This window comes from Labrus bergylta, chromosome 17 (genome assembly GCF_963930695.1).
Source record: "Labrus bergylta chromosome 17, fLabBer1.1, whole genome shotgun sequence".
NCBI lineage: Eukaryota > Metazoa > Chordata > Actinopteri > Labriformes > Labridae > Labrus > Labrus bergylta.
This window is the reverse complement of record NC_089211.1, coordinates 7358759-7372627: the sequence shown is the minus strand read 5'-3', so window position 1 is coordinate 7372627 and position 13869 is coordinate 7358759. Positions and strand designations below refer to the sequence as shown.

Below are 13869 nucleotides of genomic sequence, written 5' to 3'. Positions count from 1 at the left end.
TGACCTGGGAGACCTTCATGAAACTTTGATTTATTGATCACAGCGTACAGTTGTTTCAAAGTAGTAAAAAAACACATTGCATATGATTCATTAGTACACAACATGAATTAAATATTCATTCATATAAAGTCAGCTGTACATTAGAGTAAACACATTTATTGCTGGGTTACTATTGCACAAGAAGGAACAGGTTTCAGATACCAGACGATGTATTACACTCAAATCTCCTCAGGTATACTTTTCATTTAAGTCTTTTAAGTTATTCATATCAAATAGTCATATCAAAGATGGAAAGACGAGTCCTGGGTGGAAACCGTTTAGATTATTTACAACGATATAAAATAGCTTCAAATGCTGTTTAAAGTCAAAACATCAGAAGGGGAGTCAAAGCTAGGAACAATTCAACACTAGATTTTAAACATTTGAAAAAACATCAGAATTTGTCAAGTCACTCTGATTGTTAAATAAACGCATTACACAGAACGAGAAGAACTCCGATTTCTACACGATAAACGTTCAGAATCTGAGTGAACAGAAGCATCATACCAACAACACACGGTCAACACACGCTTTAACGAGTAAAAAAAACTAATCTAATCTAATCATAGTTTTATCTGTGTTCAAAGTAAACTAGAGGTTTATTAACAGTCTGTTCATCTGGTTCACTGTGTGTCACTTTAAGGAGTTTCACATGTAATTACTGCTCACATGAATCATTCAGTGGAAGACACAGGAGTGAGGGTCAAGTGGGAGAATAAACAAAGACCTTAAGGGGAACCTAAGATGCTTTCACATCTACACTCCTGAACATATATGGATCATTTCAGGAGGACTGCTCTGGATATTCTCCTGAACTGGTTGTTCACATATGCACCTCACAGCGGGACACTATCCCTGTCAGACAGGGACCCTTTTCGGGGGAATTAAGGTGATATAATTTGGATCCCTACAGAGAAAGACGGTTCTGTTAAAAGGGAGGATACTACTCCTGGAACCAAAAACAGCCATTACATCTCTCTCTCTTTACAGCCACCAAACTACATCGAGAAAAACAGTCATTTAAAGAGTGAAATACAGGGCAGCGGCTGATCTGCTGCTGGCTGAATCTGTCAGTTTGTTTGTTATTGTGTGAATTTGATGTTTAAATGGTGAGTTTCAACACAGCACAATCTTTGTTTAACCATAAATGAGGCCAAACGTGGTAGACAAGCATCTCCTGTGTAACTTTAAGTAAAATCAATGTCTGTGGATGAGGTTTGGTGCATTTGTAGAAAGCTATTAAACAGCTTTTTGTCGTCACAGTCTACTCCATAAGATCAGGAAGACTTCTGTTCACCAGCTGCTAAAGTTGCTCTCTTCACAGCCAGACTCCATTGATAAAAAGAGAAGTTTTACCTTGCAGAACATGTGAGTTGCTTTTTCTGTTTGCTCTCTTGATCAGTTAGTTTATTTTGTTATTGTGGGACTCTGTGTTTTGAATTGTTTGATTTGATCCATCAAAATGTCTTTTTACCACACGATAACACGATAACGATATTATGAACTGACTGAGGCAGTGGTACACGATAGCCTCCATGTTCTGCAGGATAAAATGTCTGTTGTTGTCAAAGCAGTGTGGTGGTCTGAACGAGACATTAATGTAACAGCTGTTTCTGGTTTCCTCTTGAACAGATAGGTCTACATCCCTGTAGTGATCCTTTAGTTAAAATAACGGCCTGAGCGTACTGTGATCAGGCTCTTCAGCCGTTACAGCCTGTTTCAATGCTGCAGGCTTAAGTCATCTACAGGACCGACTTCAAACATATGTTTCCTTTACACACCTGTTACAGGTGACAAAGGGAAAAGGTTAAAAAACAGTGGAAGTAACAGTCCATCAGTCACCATGTGTAAGAGCAGCGGTTCTGCTGGAGGAGTTTCACACATTAAATTACTGCCCACATTAATGATTCAGTGCTGGACGAGGAATGAGGGTCAACGTGAGTCAACAGTTTTTTATGACTCGCTTCACTTAGAGGCTCAAAGTGGGACAGTAAAGCGCCTGAAGGCAGAACGCATAATTAACTCTCTTTGGGATTTTTTATACTTGAATGGTTGTAAACAATCGGGGTCTGACCGGGGACAGAATTCAGCCGCGGTTACTTCTTCCATCTCTGAACCTTATTTTGGATTATTAAGAAACTTGTCTTTTCTCAATAAGCCTTCTCAAGCCACATTTTCTTTCTTTTTTCTCTCTCTGACTTTTTCTCGTCCTCGATTAAATTCCCTCCTTCTGTCTGGGGTCCATTGGTCATTTTCAGCTGGACCTCTGATACCACCAGGACAAATCAACATGAACAGTCACACCTGCCTCAAAGGAACAGAAACAAAATGTTGGGGGTTGTGTAATCTCGAATCAGAACAGCTGTTCTAAGATCTGTTCTGACTCTGCTGATTTCATCTGCCTGAGTTTGTTTATATTTGTTAACGCTGGCGATTTGTGCTTCAGACTTCTGTTCTGGTTTTTTGTCGTTTTGTCAGAGTGAAGATACTTTACAACAAATCATGAAGTCTTAACTTTCATTGGAGTCCTGTTATGAGAGGATTCAGATTTTAAAAAAGCTGTGATCACACCTCCTCATTAAAATGATTTTTACAACGATGCATTTTAAAAAGAGTTCAAATGATTGATATATTGATTAAATAAGTGAACACAACTGTACAACAAAGTATTCTTCAGGTTGTCTGATTCTAAACATCACGTGTCCTATTTGATCGAAGAACGCCTGCACTGATTGGATGCAAGCAAAGTCCCTCAAATCCACATTCATTATAGATCTGAGGAAGGTTATCTTATCTTTATATAGAACTTTGTAAAAGAAGGTGAATGTTGCAGAGTTTGCAGAAAGGACACACGGAGGGTTTATCTCCAAACTTAGAGAAACGTGATGATCCAGGAAAGTTGTTGGTGAGCGATGAATCCGTCTTTTTGAGTCTGTCTAAGCGTGTTTGGTTGTCAGACCTGGTCGCTGCCCTCCCTGAAGTACACCTGCTCCCACACCACGGTGCCCCACAAGCAGAAGAAGCCCCACAGGTTGTGGAAGGTTCCGCGGTCGAAGGGGTTCTCGTCGGCGCCGCAGTGTTTGAGGTAGGAGATGCGGTGGCGAGACATAAACTCCCAGGTGGTGGTGTTGAGAGAGACCAGGTACAGGTGAGAGCCGAGCAGCAGCAGCACGATGAGGGAGAGCAGGGCCACGAGGACGGCCACCGTCAGCAGCGTGGCGTTAGTCCGCAACCAAAGCTGCCAGGTGGGCGCGAAGCTGAACCCCGTCCTGACCAGAGAAGAAGAAAGAGTTAGAGCAAAGTTAACCGTGCTTTACATCCATTGAGGACGGCTCAACGAATGTTTGTCAACAGACACGGTTTCTGCAAAGATTTCAAATGAGCAAAAGAAAAACAACACAGTACGTAAAGTAAATCAGGGAAAGATAAAAACGTATTTAAAGATTGAAACGCTTCGTTCTCCTCACCAGGCGATGTGCAGCCCCCACAGTAGCACCAGCAGCTGAACGCCGAGGTACAGAACGAACCAGCGGTGGTTTTTCTCTCCGACACAGTTCTCGATCCACGGGCAGTGGTGGTCGTACCGCCGCACACAGTGCTGACACGTCTGGCAGTGCTTGGATCTCATTGGCTGCTGCTCGGAAAGAAGGGAAGCTCAGTGAGAGGGCCAAAGACACGTTTTAAATATACGACAAACTGCAGCATTTAGATGTGTTACTGAAAACATACTCTCCACATTCAGAACATGGATCAAAAGGAAACCCTTAACACCTGGAGATCATTAGATTCTCATGAGAGCACTAAAACACATAAAGATGGAGCTCTGTCAGTTCTTCATTAACCCATTGAGGGTATAACCCCTGAGTCACTGTATAACCTTCTCTTATATTCTCTCTCTGTAAATACTCAAAATACCAACTTCCCCAGGACTATAGAGAAACCTGTACCAAGACACGACCTCCAGGGCTGAGACATCAAGTCCAGAAATCTGCAGTACCTCAAAGGCGGGCTCCAAAAGTGAGTCGATTCTCACAGAGCCCGACTTTACAGCAGGACTAAACTCTCTCTCTCTCTTTGATACTTAAGTCTGATACATAAACACACTCAGTCAGATACCAAACAAAGAAGCACACTCTGTGAGAAACACAACGGTTAAATAGTTAACTGTCCGGATAATGAGCTGTTGTTGATATAAAAATCAATAAAAGTCATGCTGATGCTCTGTGAAATGTCACCGTCTGATTTCAATCTGTTTTCTCTCAGGTTTACAGCCAGGACGGATTAAAGCCTCCGTCGTCCTGTTCAGTGTTCTGTGAAGCTCATTTTGATCACTGGTGTGAAAAAATAGCTGCTGTTGCTCATCAGCCTGGAAAAGTGAAAAAAAAAGAAGAAAAGTGAAGTGCAACGAGATCTGTGAGGCTGCAGACCTTCATCAGGACACAGTTCACACACGAGCCATCTGTCACAGAGCAACAGAGAAACATCCAGGGAGCGGCAGACTTCTCGTTTCTGTTCTTACAGCTCCATGAAATATCAGAATGATTCACTTTTTAGATTTCAGTGTGAGGAGGAAAAAGCTGCATCCAAAGATCCTGAGAGTTTATCTGAGAACACTCTGATAATCTCCAGTTGTAGTATTGAAAACAGTGACACTCTGAAGCTTTACACTGAAGCTGTTATGACTGCTCATCTTCTGAAGCATTGTGATAGAATGACCCTTTAGGTCCAGAATTAACTTCTGATCTTTGACACAGACTGTGAGATGATGTTTAAAGCTCCAACAGTCAGTCAGAGGAACTTACATCACATTCATCTATGAAGAAACACATGAACACTTTGAGTGCTTCGCTGTGAAAAACAGATAACTGTATTAAGGTAACTTTTGCATCAGAGAGATGTCTACGTTAAGGACTGTTCTTGTTGGTTAACTAAAGTTCATAAAAGAGTCCGTGTGAATTTGAGGTCACGACTGTAAAATGTGGACATGTCCTTTAATACACAGCACTGTAAACGATGATCCTGGCTCGAGCCGTTGTTCTGCTTGGATTTCACAGACAGAAGGTTAAAAACACACTCCTGCTGCATCATTTCAAGTGTTGTGCTGACAGGAGGACATGCTGCTGTGTAACACAGACGTGTGTTACTTGACAACACATCTATCTGATACGACCAGATGATCCGACAAGTACTGTACGAGTTCAAGAGTCATGTTTCAGCCTGAGAGCTACGCTAACACGGCGTCCACAGACAGCTAATCAATCAGCAATCAATTAATTCATCCTGCAGGCCGAGACAAACGGGCGGCATCTGGAGCTCTTCCTCTGTTATCACTTAAACTCATTAAGGACAAACAGGACTACACTCTGTTAAACGCCCCGGACGATGACCCTACAGCAACTATCAAGGATCAACTATCCTATCAACTTTCAAAACTTTGATTTCTACGTTTAAGTTAGCCAGGCATTTTATTTTATTTAACCAGGTAGTTAATGTCGGTATAAGAAAAATATGCCATGTGAGAGAACATTGTTCAAAATTGCTATAACAATATGAAAAGTCCATCCTCTCCGTCTTCTGCCTGCTCCACTTTTCAGAAAATGTGTGCTCAAACAGGCCGTTTGGAGATTTTCCCTTCATGAGGGCAGTAGCCCCTCCCCCAGGTGGGTGACACTCCCACAGCTAGGTGTTTGTTCTGCCCTCTGAGTCTGCCTTCTCACCGTAAACAATAGGAGATGGAGAGAGAAAGACCGAGTACACCCAAGTCCTTCCAGAGAGGGGGCGTGGTCAGACACAGCTCATTTACATATTTAAAGGTACAGACACAGAAACAGCCTGTTCTGAGCAGGGTTGAAATAGAGGGGTTTATAGACATGATCAAATACAGGATCAGAGTGGATTTAGAACAAGAAACTTCACACTCATGTTTTGAGGAGCTCTGAGACTTATTTACACTGATTGAAGAGGAGGATATGTGACCTTTAAAATTGTTTTTCATTTATTGTGATAAATTCAGACTTTTGTTTTGTGTATATTGCCAATGCTCATATCGCAATAATGTTAAAATCATGATTTTTTTCCTAGCCCAAGTTCAAGCATCATCTTTGATCCAATTACAACAAATGAATCGCACACAGGAGTGTGCACAAATGACGGGCAGCTCACCTGCAGCAGACAGTGACCACAGCGTCTCTGACGCAGAGATTTGGTGGAGGGGGGGATCATATCCTGCTGCTCCTCTGTCACTCCCAGAGTGAACTGAACAACAATACAGACATATTGTTCATTTTCACATCCTCACATACGTATTACAAGGTTTTTTATCAGAACGAGAAAAGCTGATCTGTGAGAGGTAAATAAATGATCCAAACATTACTGAAATGACCTGGAGCAAAACAAACTCTAAATCAGATCAATTCCCCTCCCTGACGTGACGAAACAGGAATGCATCATTCACCTGCTGAAGAGCATAACTCACCTGTAAGTCGCTGTCATCAGAGAGGATGAATCCTGGATCCATCAGAGAGACGGCGAAGTAGAGCAACACTGACACCAGCACGAGCAGGACGAAGAGCACGGGCTGGACCAGCTGACCCGTCTCCTCCTGCTTCCTCAGCTCTTCAGACAAAACGCACACAAGACAAAGTTTTCAAACACTGATGACACGCTCAAAGGCTCGGGAGAACCCTACTTCATACATTGAAGCTACATTAAATATAAAAGCCAATCTGGTAGATTTCTTCCTCAGCTAAACAGAAACAGATTTGGCTTTTTGGTCTCTCTGCACATTCAAAAGATGTCTCAATGATCGTTTGAGTGTCACAAATATAGTCTAAGCAAAAGCACCAAGCACATTGTGTTTATTAAAAAGAGGAAAGCCTGATTCTACTTTCATGACATTTAAATGTGGAAAAGCCTGAAGGGTTTGAATCCTTACACAAGTCACTGTATGATATGACTCTGTTTTCTTTACGTACACACAAATGGAAACACTGTTAGATTTAAACACGGATCACTATTTTAACTTCACACTGAATAACTATGTAATAACTCAACACAAGAACCCACCCGACCAGGAGGAGCAGGTTTCATCAGTGTCTGTAGTATCATATTATTACTGAAGAGAAGAAGGTGTTTACCTGTATCATGTAGGAAGAGTATGAGCGTGATGACCCATGTCAGAATAACATGAGCTGTTCTCACCAGAAACCCTGAGCCGAACACATTCTTGAACATGGTCCTAGCATGTTAGATCATCCACCGCAGGCTGCATGGATGGACCTGGGATGTAACCCTTACAGGAGAGTCTGTCAGAGGCTGTGACAACGATTTCATTAACTAAAAACAAAGATATCAACAAAGATATCAACAACAGATCTCAACACCCCGCGGCTGAAAGCAAAACAAGCTAACGAACTGTAATGTGACCGTTAGCCTGCTGCGTTCAAACTCTTTGCTTCACTGAACGAAGCCAAACATTTAATAAAATAAAGGTATAAAAACTCATTATTTTAATGTCATCCTATTATAAAGTATTTAATAATTAAACCGAGTAAAAGCCGTCGGTATAACGCAACACAACCCGTCCTCTTCGTCGCTTCAGTGCATCTCTGGTTTGTTGCTGTCTCTTTGACAGGCTCAGCTGTGATTGGTCCGCACTAATGACGTCACGGTCCAGGATTGGTGGGCGAAAGGGAAGTTTTTTTGGAAGCGCGAGGTTTAAAAAAAAACCAAAACTTTATTCCACATTTTATTTAATCAATAATTAATCGCAAAATTGATAAATTATCACACTTTAATTCTGTTTATCATCTACACATTTAAACTTTTTGTAGTTTAATTGTTTTTTCACAATTATACCGTAAACTTTAATTTAATTAGATGTTTAATGAAGTGGATTTAACAGTTCGACTCATCTGAGGGAAATGTCTCATAAATGTGACTCATAACCTTAATATTTAGTCTATGGTTATAACCCAGTTAAGTAGCCTTCTATACATTTATTAATATCATAATAACCTATACTCATACTTTAACTAAAATGTAACAATATTTTAATCATCGTTTTTACATTTGGTTTGGTTTTGATTCAAGGATTCCACATTTTATTATTTCATTTATTTTAAATCATTTTATTATCGGCTTCACTGTTTTAGTCTCAGTCTAGGAGTCTCTATTCTTTAGTCTAGTATTGTATCTATTGTTGTCAATGTCTGTTTTGATTTCCTGTCAGTCTGTTCTTTTGTGAAGCACTGTTAGCTTCATTCCTTCATGTATGAAAAGTGATTTATTAATTGGAGTTAAATGGTTTAATATTAACTCTGACTTCTAAATTTAAAAGAGGTTTTAAATGAGAGTCAAATGTATTCACTAAAAACCACAAGAGAGGAGACACGCTGAGGTATTTGATGATGTATTTTTTGTCATGTTTAAAAAAGACAAGTTCATATAAATTCCCAAAACTCAATTATTGTCCTTCGCTTGTTTTCAAGCGAGCACTTGGTATATAAGATGATAGTAAACCTTTCACATACAGGTTAAAACAATGTTGTAAAACATGCTTTCCTTCTTGGATAGAAACTCCCTCTAAACATCTGTTCAAGGTTTTTATCTCCATCATGAACTCCACCAAGCAGGAATCTCTGCTGTTTATCAGACAAATCATCACTGAGCCTGCAGCTCTTTGGCCTTTTTTTCATCCAGGACGATCGGAGTCTGCAGAGTTCTTCCCTTCAGCAGCGACTCCAGACCCTGCAGGACGAAGACAGAGGGGAGGTTTGATTATTAATCCATTTTACTGTCAATTAGAAATGGATCATCATCATGGTAAAAAACACAGAAAATGAAAAGTGTGTTTAATGTCTGCAGATTCATTTAATTACAAGTGGAGAAAATTAAAAATGTAAGGAGTAACATGTTAATAACTGTAACCCAACAACTAGAATCACTCTGAAAAGGGAATCTTTTCTCTACTATCTCTAACAGATCTGTCGTCACGTTCATATTCTCACCTCTCCAAAGTAAGAGACCAGCGGTGAAATCTCACATCGTGCCGGAGGAGTATCACCTGCAGAGAAACTAGAAAACAAAACACAAACAGATGTTTACATTTACTAGTTCTATCATAACTCAATGCTAAAAACACTTGTGTTTACTCATTGTTCACATATTTTATTGTTCCAAGCAGGTTCCTGCCGGTTGTCCAAACTAGGATCAATATTGGAGATGCTTTTGAAAAATGGAGAGAGGTTAGAACACAGAAAGGTTTACAGACCGATGCAGAGCTGGATAAACACTGAAGCTTCAGTGTCCTCCACATGGTGACCTGCGTGAGCATGGACTCTAGAGAGGAGGGGGGGAGACAGCTCTCTACAATGTTTAGAATTTAGACTGCAGTACCCATTTTAAACACTAGGGGTCAGATTTACAGATCGCTCCTTTAACGTCGCTCTGAGCTTTAAGTCTCGTGTGTTTGGTGCTTTATGAAAGTTCTGTGAAAACGGTCTCAGTTAAAGGAACGTGTCCCTCTCACCTCACTGTAGGAGGAACAGTATTCCCTTGTTCATCCGTCAGCGTTGCTCCTGCGTCCGCGGCCCAGCGACAGTGTTGATTCAGCAGAGAGTTTCTGGCCGTGGTTGGGCTGTCTGTCGACGCTCCGTCTGCGTTCTTCAGCGGGGAGAACTCATCCTCCCTCACAACCTCAAACGCAACAAAGTTCCTACCAAATAAATGCAGTCTGTTAAAAAGTGTTAAAGGGAAAACAACAGAAGACGAGGATAAACCAAAGATAAAGGACAATACCTCGAGAATGGAAAAATGTCAAACACAAATTTCTCCATCTTTATGCCGTTTGGTTTCGTGGGTTTGACTTGATTTCCACACGAGTCCACGTAGGGCACCTTCTTCAGTGCGACGTGTTGTTTGAGTTGGTCTTTAAATATCCTGTGAGATGAAAAGAAGGGCATGAATAATCACAATTAGTGCACGTCGAAACCTTGGTTTTACACCTTAATAAATATAAGTCATTCATGTGCTCCTGATTTTGGTTTCTGCCTGTGTGTCCTGTCCTTCTGAGGAATCAGATTTTTTTTTAAAGATTTTTTGTGGGTCTTTTTGCCTTCAGTAGAGAGGACAGAATAAGGATGTCAACAAAATCTTTAGTCATCACCTGCTGAGGAGCTGTTTGCAGGTAAGGAAGAGAAACTTTTGCAATAGTTTTGCAAAATCTCAAAAGTATTGGGAGACCTTGAAATAGTTTCATGCAAAGGTTTCTTGGGATCTCTATGAGGTTCCTAAAAAATAACCTAAACCTGCTCTCCCACCATGTCCGTTTTTTTTTTTCCTTTCTCTGGAACTAACTATCATTTTTTTTCTGTAGGAGATGAGGGATGAGGATATTTGATGTGAAACAGGGAGACGTGTCTCTGAATCTGCTGCGTCTCAGGATAAGAAATTGATTGCGAACACATTTCCTTCACCAAACTTCTGAGCGACGATGTGTCAATGTTTGGTTTACAGCTGGTGAACAAACATGAACCTCACATTCAGATACTCAGTATGAGTCTGGGTTTCTGTTCCTCTCATGCTGCGCTGCGTCAAAGGTTCTACATTAAGGGTTCTTACTCTGCCACGTCCTGCAGGAACGCTCTGCTAACGAAGTGATTGCAGATGTTTCCGGCGCTGAACACCAGCTCTCCTCCGGGTCCTCGCAGCTCGGCCGTCTCTGGTCGGATCTCGCTGTACTCCACCACCTGTGTGACGCCCTGCACCCTGCAAACCACGCCCACTGGCTCTGCAGGACACGCCTTCTCCACCACCTGATCAAGACACGTAGGAGAGGACACGCCCGATGAAAAACACAGGAGTTCAAACCTAGAATGTTCCTTCACCTAGATTTACATTTTATTCACTTCTTCCATTTTGAGAAAACAACATCAAGTCTACCTTTGCTCCACAGTCGGCCCCTCTGCTCACACAGAACCCGATAAACACGGGGTCGGCCATCTTGACCAGGATGTTGTCCACACAGTAAACGTGCAGGTACTCCACCCCCCTCTTCTTCATGTCCTCCAGCACAGCGTTGTCCACCAGAGCCTGGTACAGACCTCCGTTCCCATCTGACATCAAAGGTGGAGGGAAAGGGTTTCAAACACGATCTCAAACCAATCCTGAACACACCTCAAAGGTTAAAGGTCAAAAAACCCACACCGACCTGGAGCCATGGCGATCTTCCCCTTCCCCTGCAGGATGACCTTTCCATCAAAAGTCACGGCTGGGATCATCCTCTGCTCGAACATGACGACGTCTGACGGCTTCAGACCAAAGTAATCGTTCTCCTTAAAGAACGCCTCTGTAGGCGCCAGAGTGAACTCGCTGGTCATGATGTACCTGAGAAAGATGCAACAGTACAAACACGTTTGAACTGTTGTATTCATTTGTTTATTCTCTAGAATATAAGACAACTTTTTGTCTTAAAGCTAATATTTTAAGACCCTTTTATTACAAACTTTTAAATTTCCCCAGATTATTTTTTAATCCTGCTTCAACACTGTTATCTAATATATAACACTGGAATTTCTTGGTGTAGTTTTTCAACTTTTTTTAAACTCTTTCCAAGTATAAATATGAATGAAGAGGTGGGAGCGTGTTGCAGAAATGTTTTATACTCTTCCGCGAATGTGCTTTATCTGAAAATTAAAACGTATAATCCTCACTTGAGTGCTTTCTCACACACGCATTCTTGAATATTTCAGGACAAGCTGCCCAAATCTTCCTGAGTTGTTCATTCACACGACATACACCTCACAGCCACAAGTGTTTCCTGTTGGACGAGGTCGGGGGTCTTCGGGGGTCTTATGTGCACTGTAGTGTTTACAACATATTCAAGATGGCAGATGGTGCCAGATGATGACAGTTTTCCCCTGTATATCAATGCTGCATGAAATCAGACAAATTCACAGTATGAATGATAATGAAAGAGTTTGAAGCAGCTTCATTACGTGTTTGAAGACTGAACCAGTCGCACAGCAGTAACGGGATGTTAACATCCGCACCCCCTGCTCGCTCTCCTGGTGAATTGATTGATTGAACTGCCTTAACATGTCGCTTCACTTCGACTGCATGCTAACGTTTTACAAGAGGGCTTGCAGGAAAAAGTCCAGATAGAATTTGTCCGTCTGCGTTCACACACGCAGCTCATCATGAACGTTTCAGGACATTTTCAGGAATTTTGTACAATTGTTAAAGAGCTTAGTAATGCATGTACGATCAGATAATCTCACCATGGAACGGTACACTTGGCCCCTTGCGGTCTCTCTGCCAGCTGTTGGATTTTATGAATTCTCTCAGCTTGGATCTGATAGAGGGTCTTCCTGCTCGGCAGCCCGACGTCGTACATCCCTTTGGGATACTGAACGCCGAGACGGGTCCCCTGACCGCCGGCAAGAAGCAAGACTCCAACTTTGTTCTGTGAGATCTGCAGAAGACCTGAAGGACAGAGAGGTGACATGAGCAGCAGCATGATGCAAACATAGGTACATGCATCATAAATCACAATTTTATCGTTATTATATTATATTATATTATATATATATATATATATATATATATATATAGTGATCCGTGTTTATATATTATAGTCCAAATAAACACATCGCAAACAGACAGTCTATGGTCATGCACTGATCACAGGATATAAACATCACTGTGTTTCCTGAGTATATCCTGCTGCGTTGTCACATCAGCTCCCCCAGACTTTCTAAAAAAAAAAACTAGGGGGCTTGGATAATGTCCAAGTGACAAATTCGGCTGTTTGTGTTTTCAGGAGTTTTGGGTAAGTGAGAACAGGGCTGAAGTCACATGAAATCTCAGGTCAGTTAGCACGAGGATACTGAAAGACCAACATAAATTTACTGACGGTCCCTTAGTCAAATAGTCTCGGAATCACAAGCTCAATCTTCTTGTAGTTAATATTTTCTTTGCTCCCTTTTCTCTTCTCTACAAGTCAAAGGTATCCGTGTTTAAACTGCAACACTGCTGTTGGCTCTCACCTTCATTTTCCCACTCTGTCAGACTCTTTTTGTCACTTTTCCTCACGCTGCCGATGGACTCTGCTGGGACCGGCTCTAGGTGCTGATCCAGACTCTCCGGCGGGGACTGTGCAGCCCTCTGAGCCCCCTCGCAGTGCTCCTTCAGCCCCTTCAGGTCCAGCTGAGACAAATCCTGCAGGAAACTGTCCCTGTCCTCGTCACTCAGCTCCGGCCAGAACTGCAGGATGTGAGTCTGCCCTGCAGCCTTCAGACTCTGCTGTACTTCTTCATAAGAGAGCATGTTGAATCTTCATAACAACGTCCTTTCAATCCAGAGTCTCCCTCTTCTTTGTGGGCTGGAGGGGCAGCAAGCAGGAGGACTGTGCTGGTTCACAGGAAGTGACTCTGTGTCAGGAGCAACTCGTGACTGCAGCTCAAACGCGGATGCTGTGGTGTAAACAAAAGTCAAACTAACGGGATAAACTTCTGCAGCGGAATGAAAGGCGTCTTTATGGAGCTGCAGGTTTACAGAAGCGCTCTGAAATAACTCTCTATTTGCAGGACTTCATGTCTGCAACAGTAGGGGGGCATAAGCGCTGAGCCTGCAGACTTCGGTTCGGGGGTAAAACTGCGCTGATCAGCGTCTTCAATCAGCTGACTGCACCGCACGACAGTCAGCACAAAGTGTCAATGTGATCTCATCATGTTTACACATGCTAAATGCTTAATCTAAGCAGAATGAATACACACTTAAATTAACCTGAGATATCCCTGCATTCTTCTTCTTCTGTGGTTACTGGCAGTT

The 13869-nt window shown here is 42.0% G+C and overlaps 2 protein-coding genes across 2 annotated transcripts; both read right to left on the bottom strand.

Annotated features, from left to right (window-relative positions):
• Positions 1-14: 14 nt before the first annotated feature.
• Positions 15-7662, bottom strand: zdhhc12b (zinc finger DHHC-type palmitoyltransferase 12b). The gene is made up of 5 exons (XM_020640013.3): positions 7176-7662; positions 6515-6654; positions 6202-6294; positions 3507-3673; positions 15-3308 (listed from the first exon to the last, which is right to left on the bottom strand). Exons 1-5 carry the CDS (start codon positions 7270-7272, stop codon positions 2993-2995), a joined length of 813 nt encoding a protein of 270 aa, XP_020495669.1. The 5' UTR covers positions 7273-7662; the 3' UTR covers positions 15-2992.
• A 771-nt stretch (positions 7663-8433) lies between these two features.
• uap1l1 (UDP-N-acetylglucosamine pyrophosphorylase 1, like 1) lies at positions 8434-13869 on the bottom strand. Its single transcript, XM_020640055.3, has 9 exons — positions 13086-13869; positions 12318-12522; positions 11249-11424; positions 10981-11153; positions 10660-10853; positions 9838-9978; positions 9569-9754; positions 9048-9114; positions 8434-8787 (listed from the first exon to the last, which is right to left on the bottom strand). The coding sequence occupies exons 1-9, from the start codon at positions 13363-13365 to the stop codon at positions 8701-8703; spliced, it is 1509 nt and encodes a 502-aa protein (XP_020495711.2). The 5' UTR covers positions 13366-13869; the 3' UTR covers positions 8434-8700.

Bases quoted from the DNA above. Each gene is read 5' to 3' on its own strand.
- zdhhc12b (XM_020640013.3), bottom strand. From the start codon at position 7,272: ATGTTCAAGAATGTGTTCGGCTCAGGGTTTCTGGTGAGAACAGCTCAT. The intron at 6,295-6,514 runs GTGAGTTATGCT...ATTGTTGTTCAG, and splicing joins CTGATGACAGCGACTTACAG to TTCACTCTGGGAGTGACAGA. The intron at 3,674-6,201 runs GTGAGCTGCCCG...CTTTCCGAGCAG, and splicing joins GTGGTCACTGTCTGCTGCAG to CAGCCAATGAGATCCAAGCA.
- uap1l1 (XM_020640055.3), bottom strand. From the start codon at position 13,365: ATGCTCTCTTATGAAGAAGTACAGCAGAGTCTGAAGGCTGCAGGGCAG. The intron at 12,523-13,085 runs GTGAGAGCCAAC...TCTGTCCTTCAG, and splicing joins GACAGAGTGGGAAAATGAAG to GTCTTCTGCAGATCTCACAG. The intron at 11,425-12,317 runs GTGAGATTATCT...CATCTTTCTCAG, and splicing joins GCCAAGTGTACCGTTCCATG to GTACATCATGACCAGCGAGT.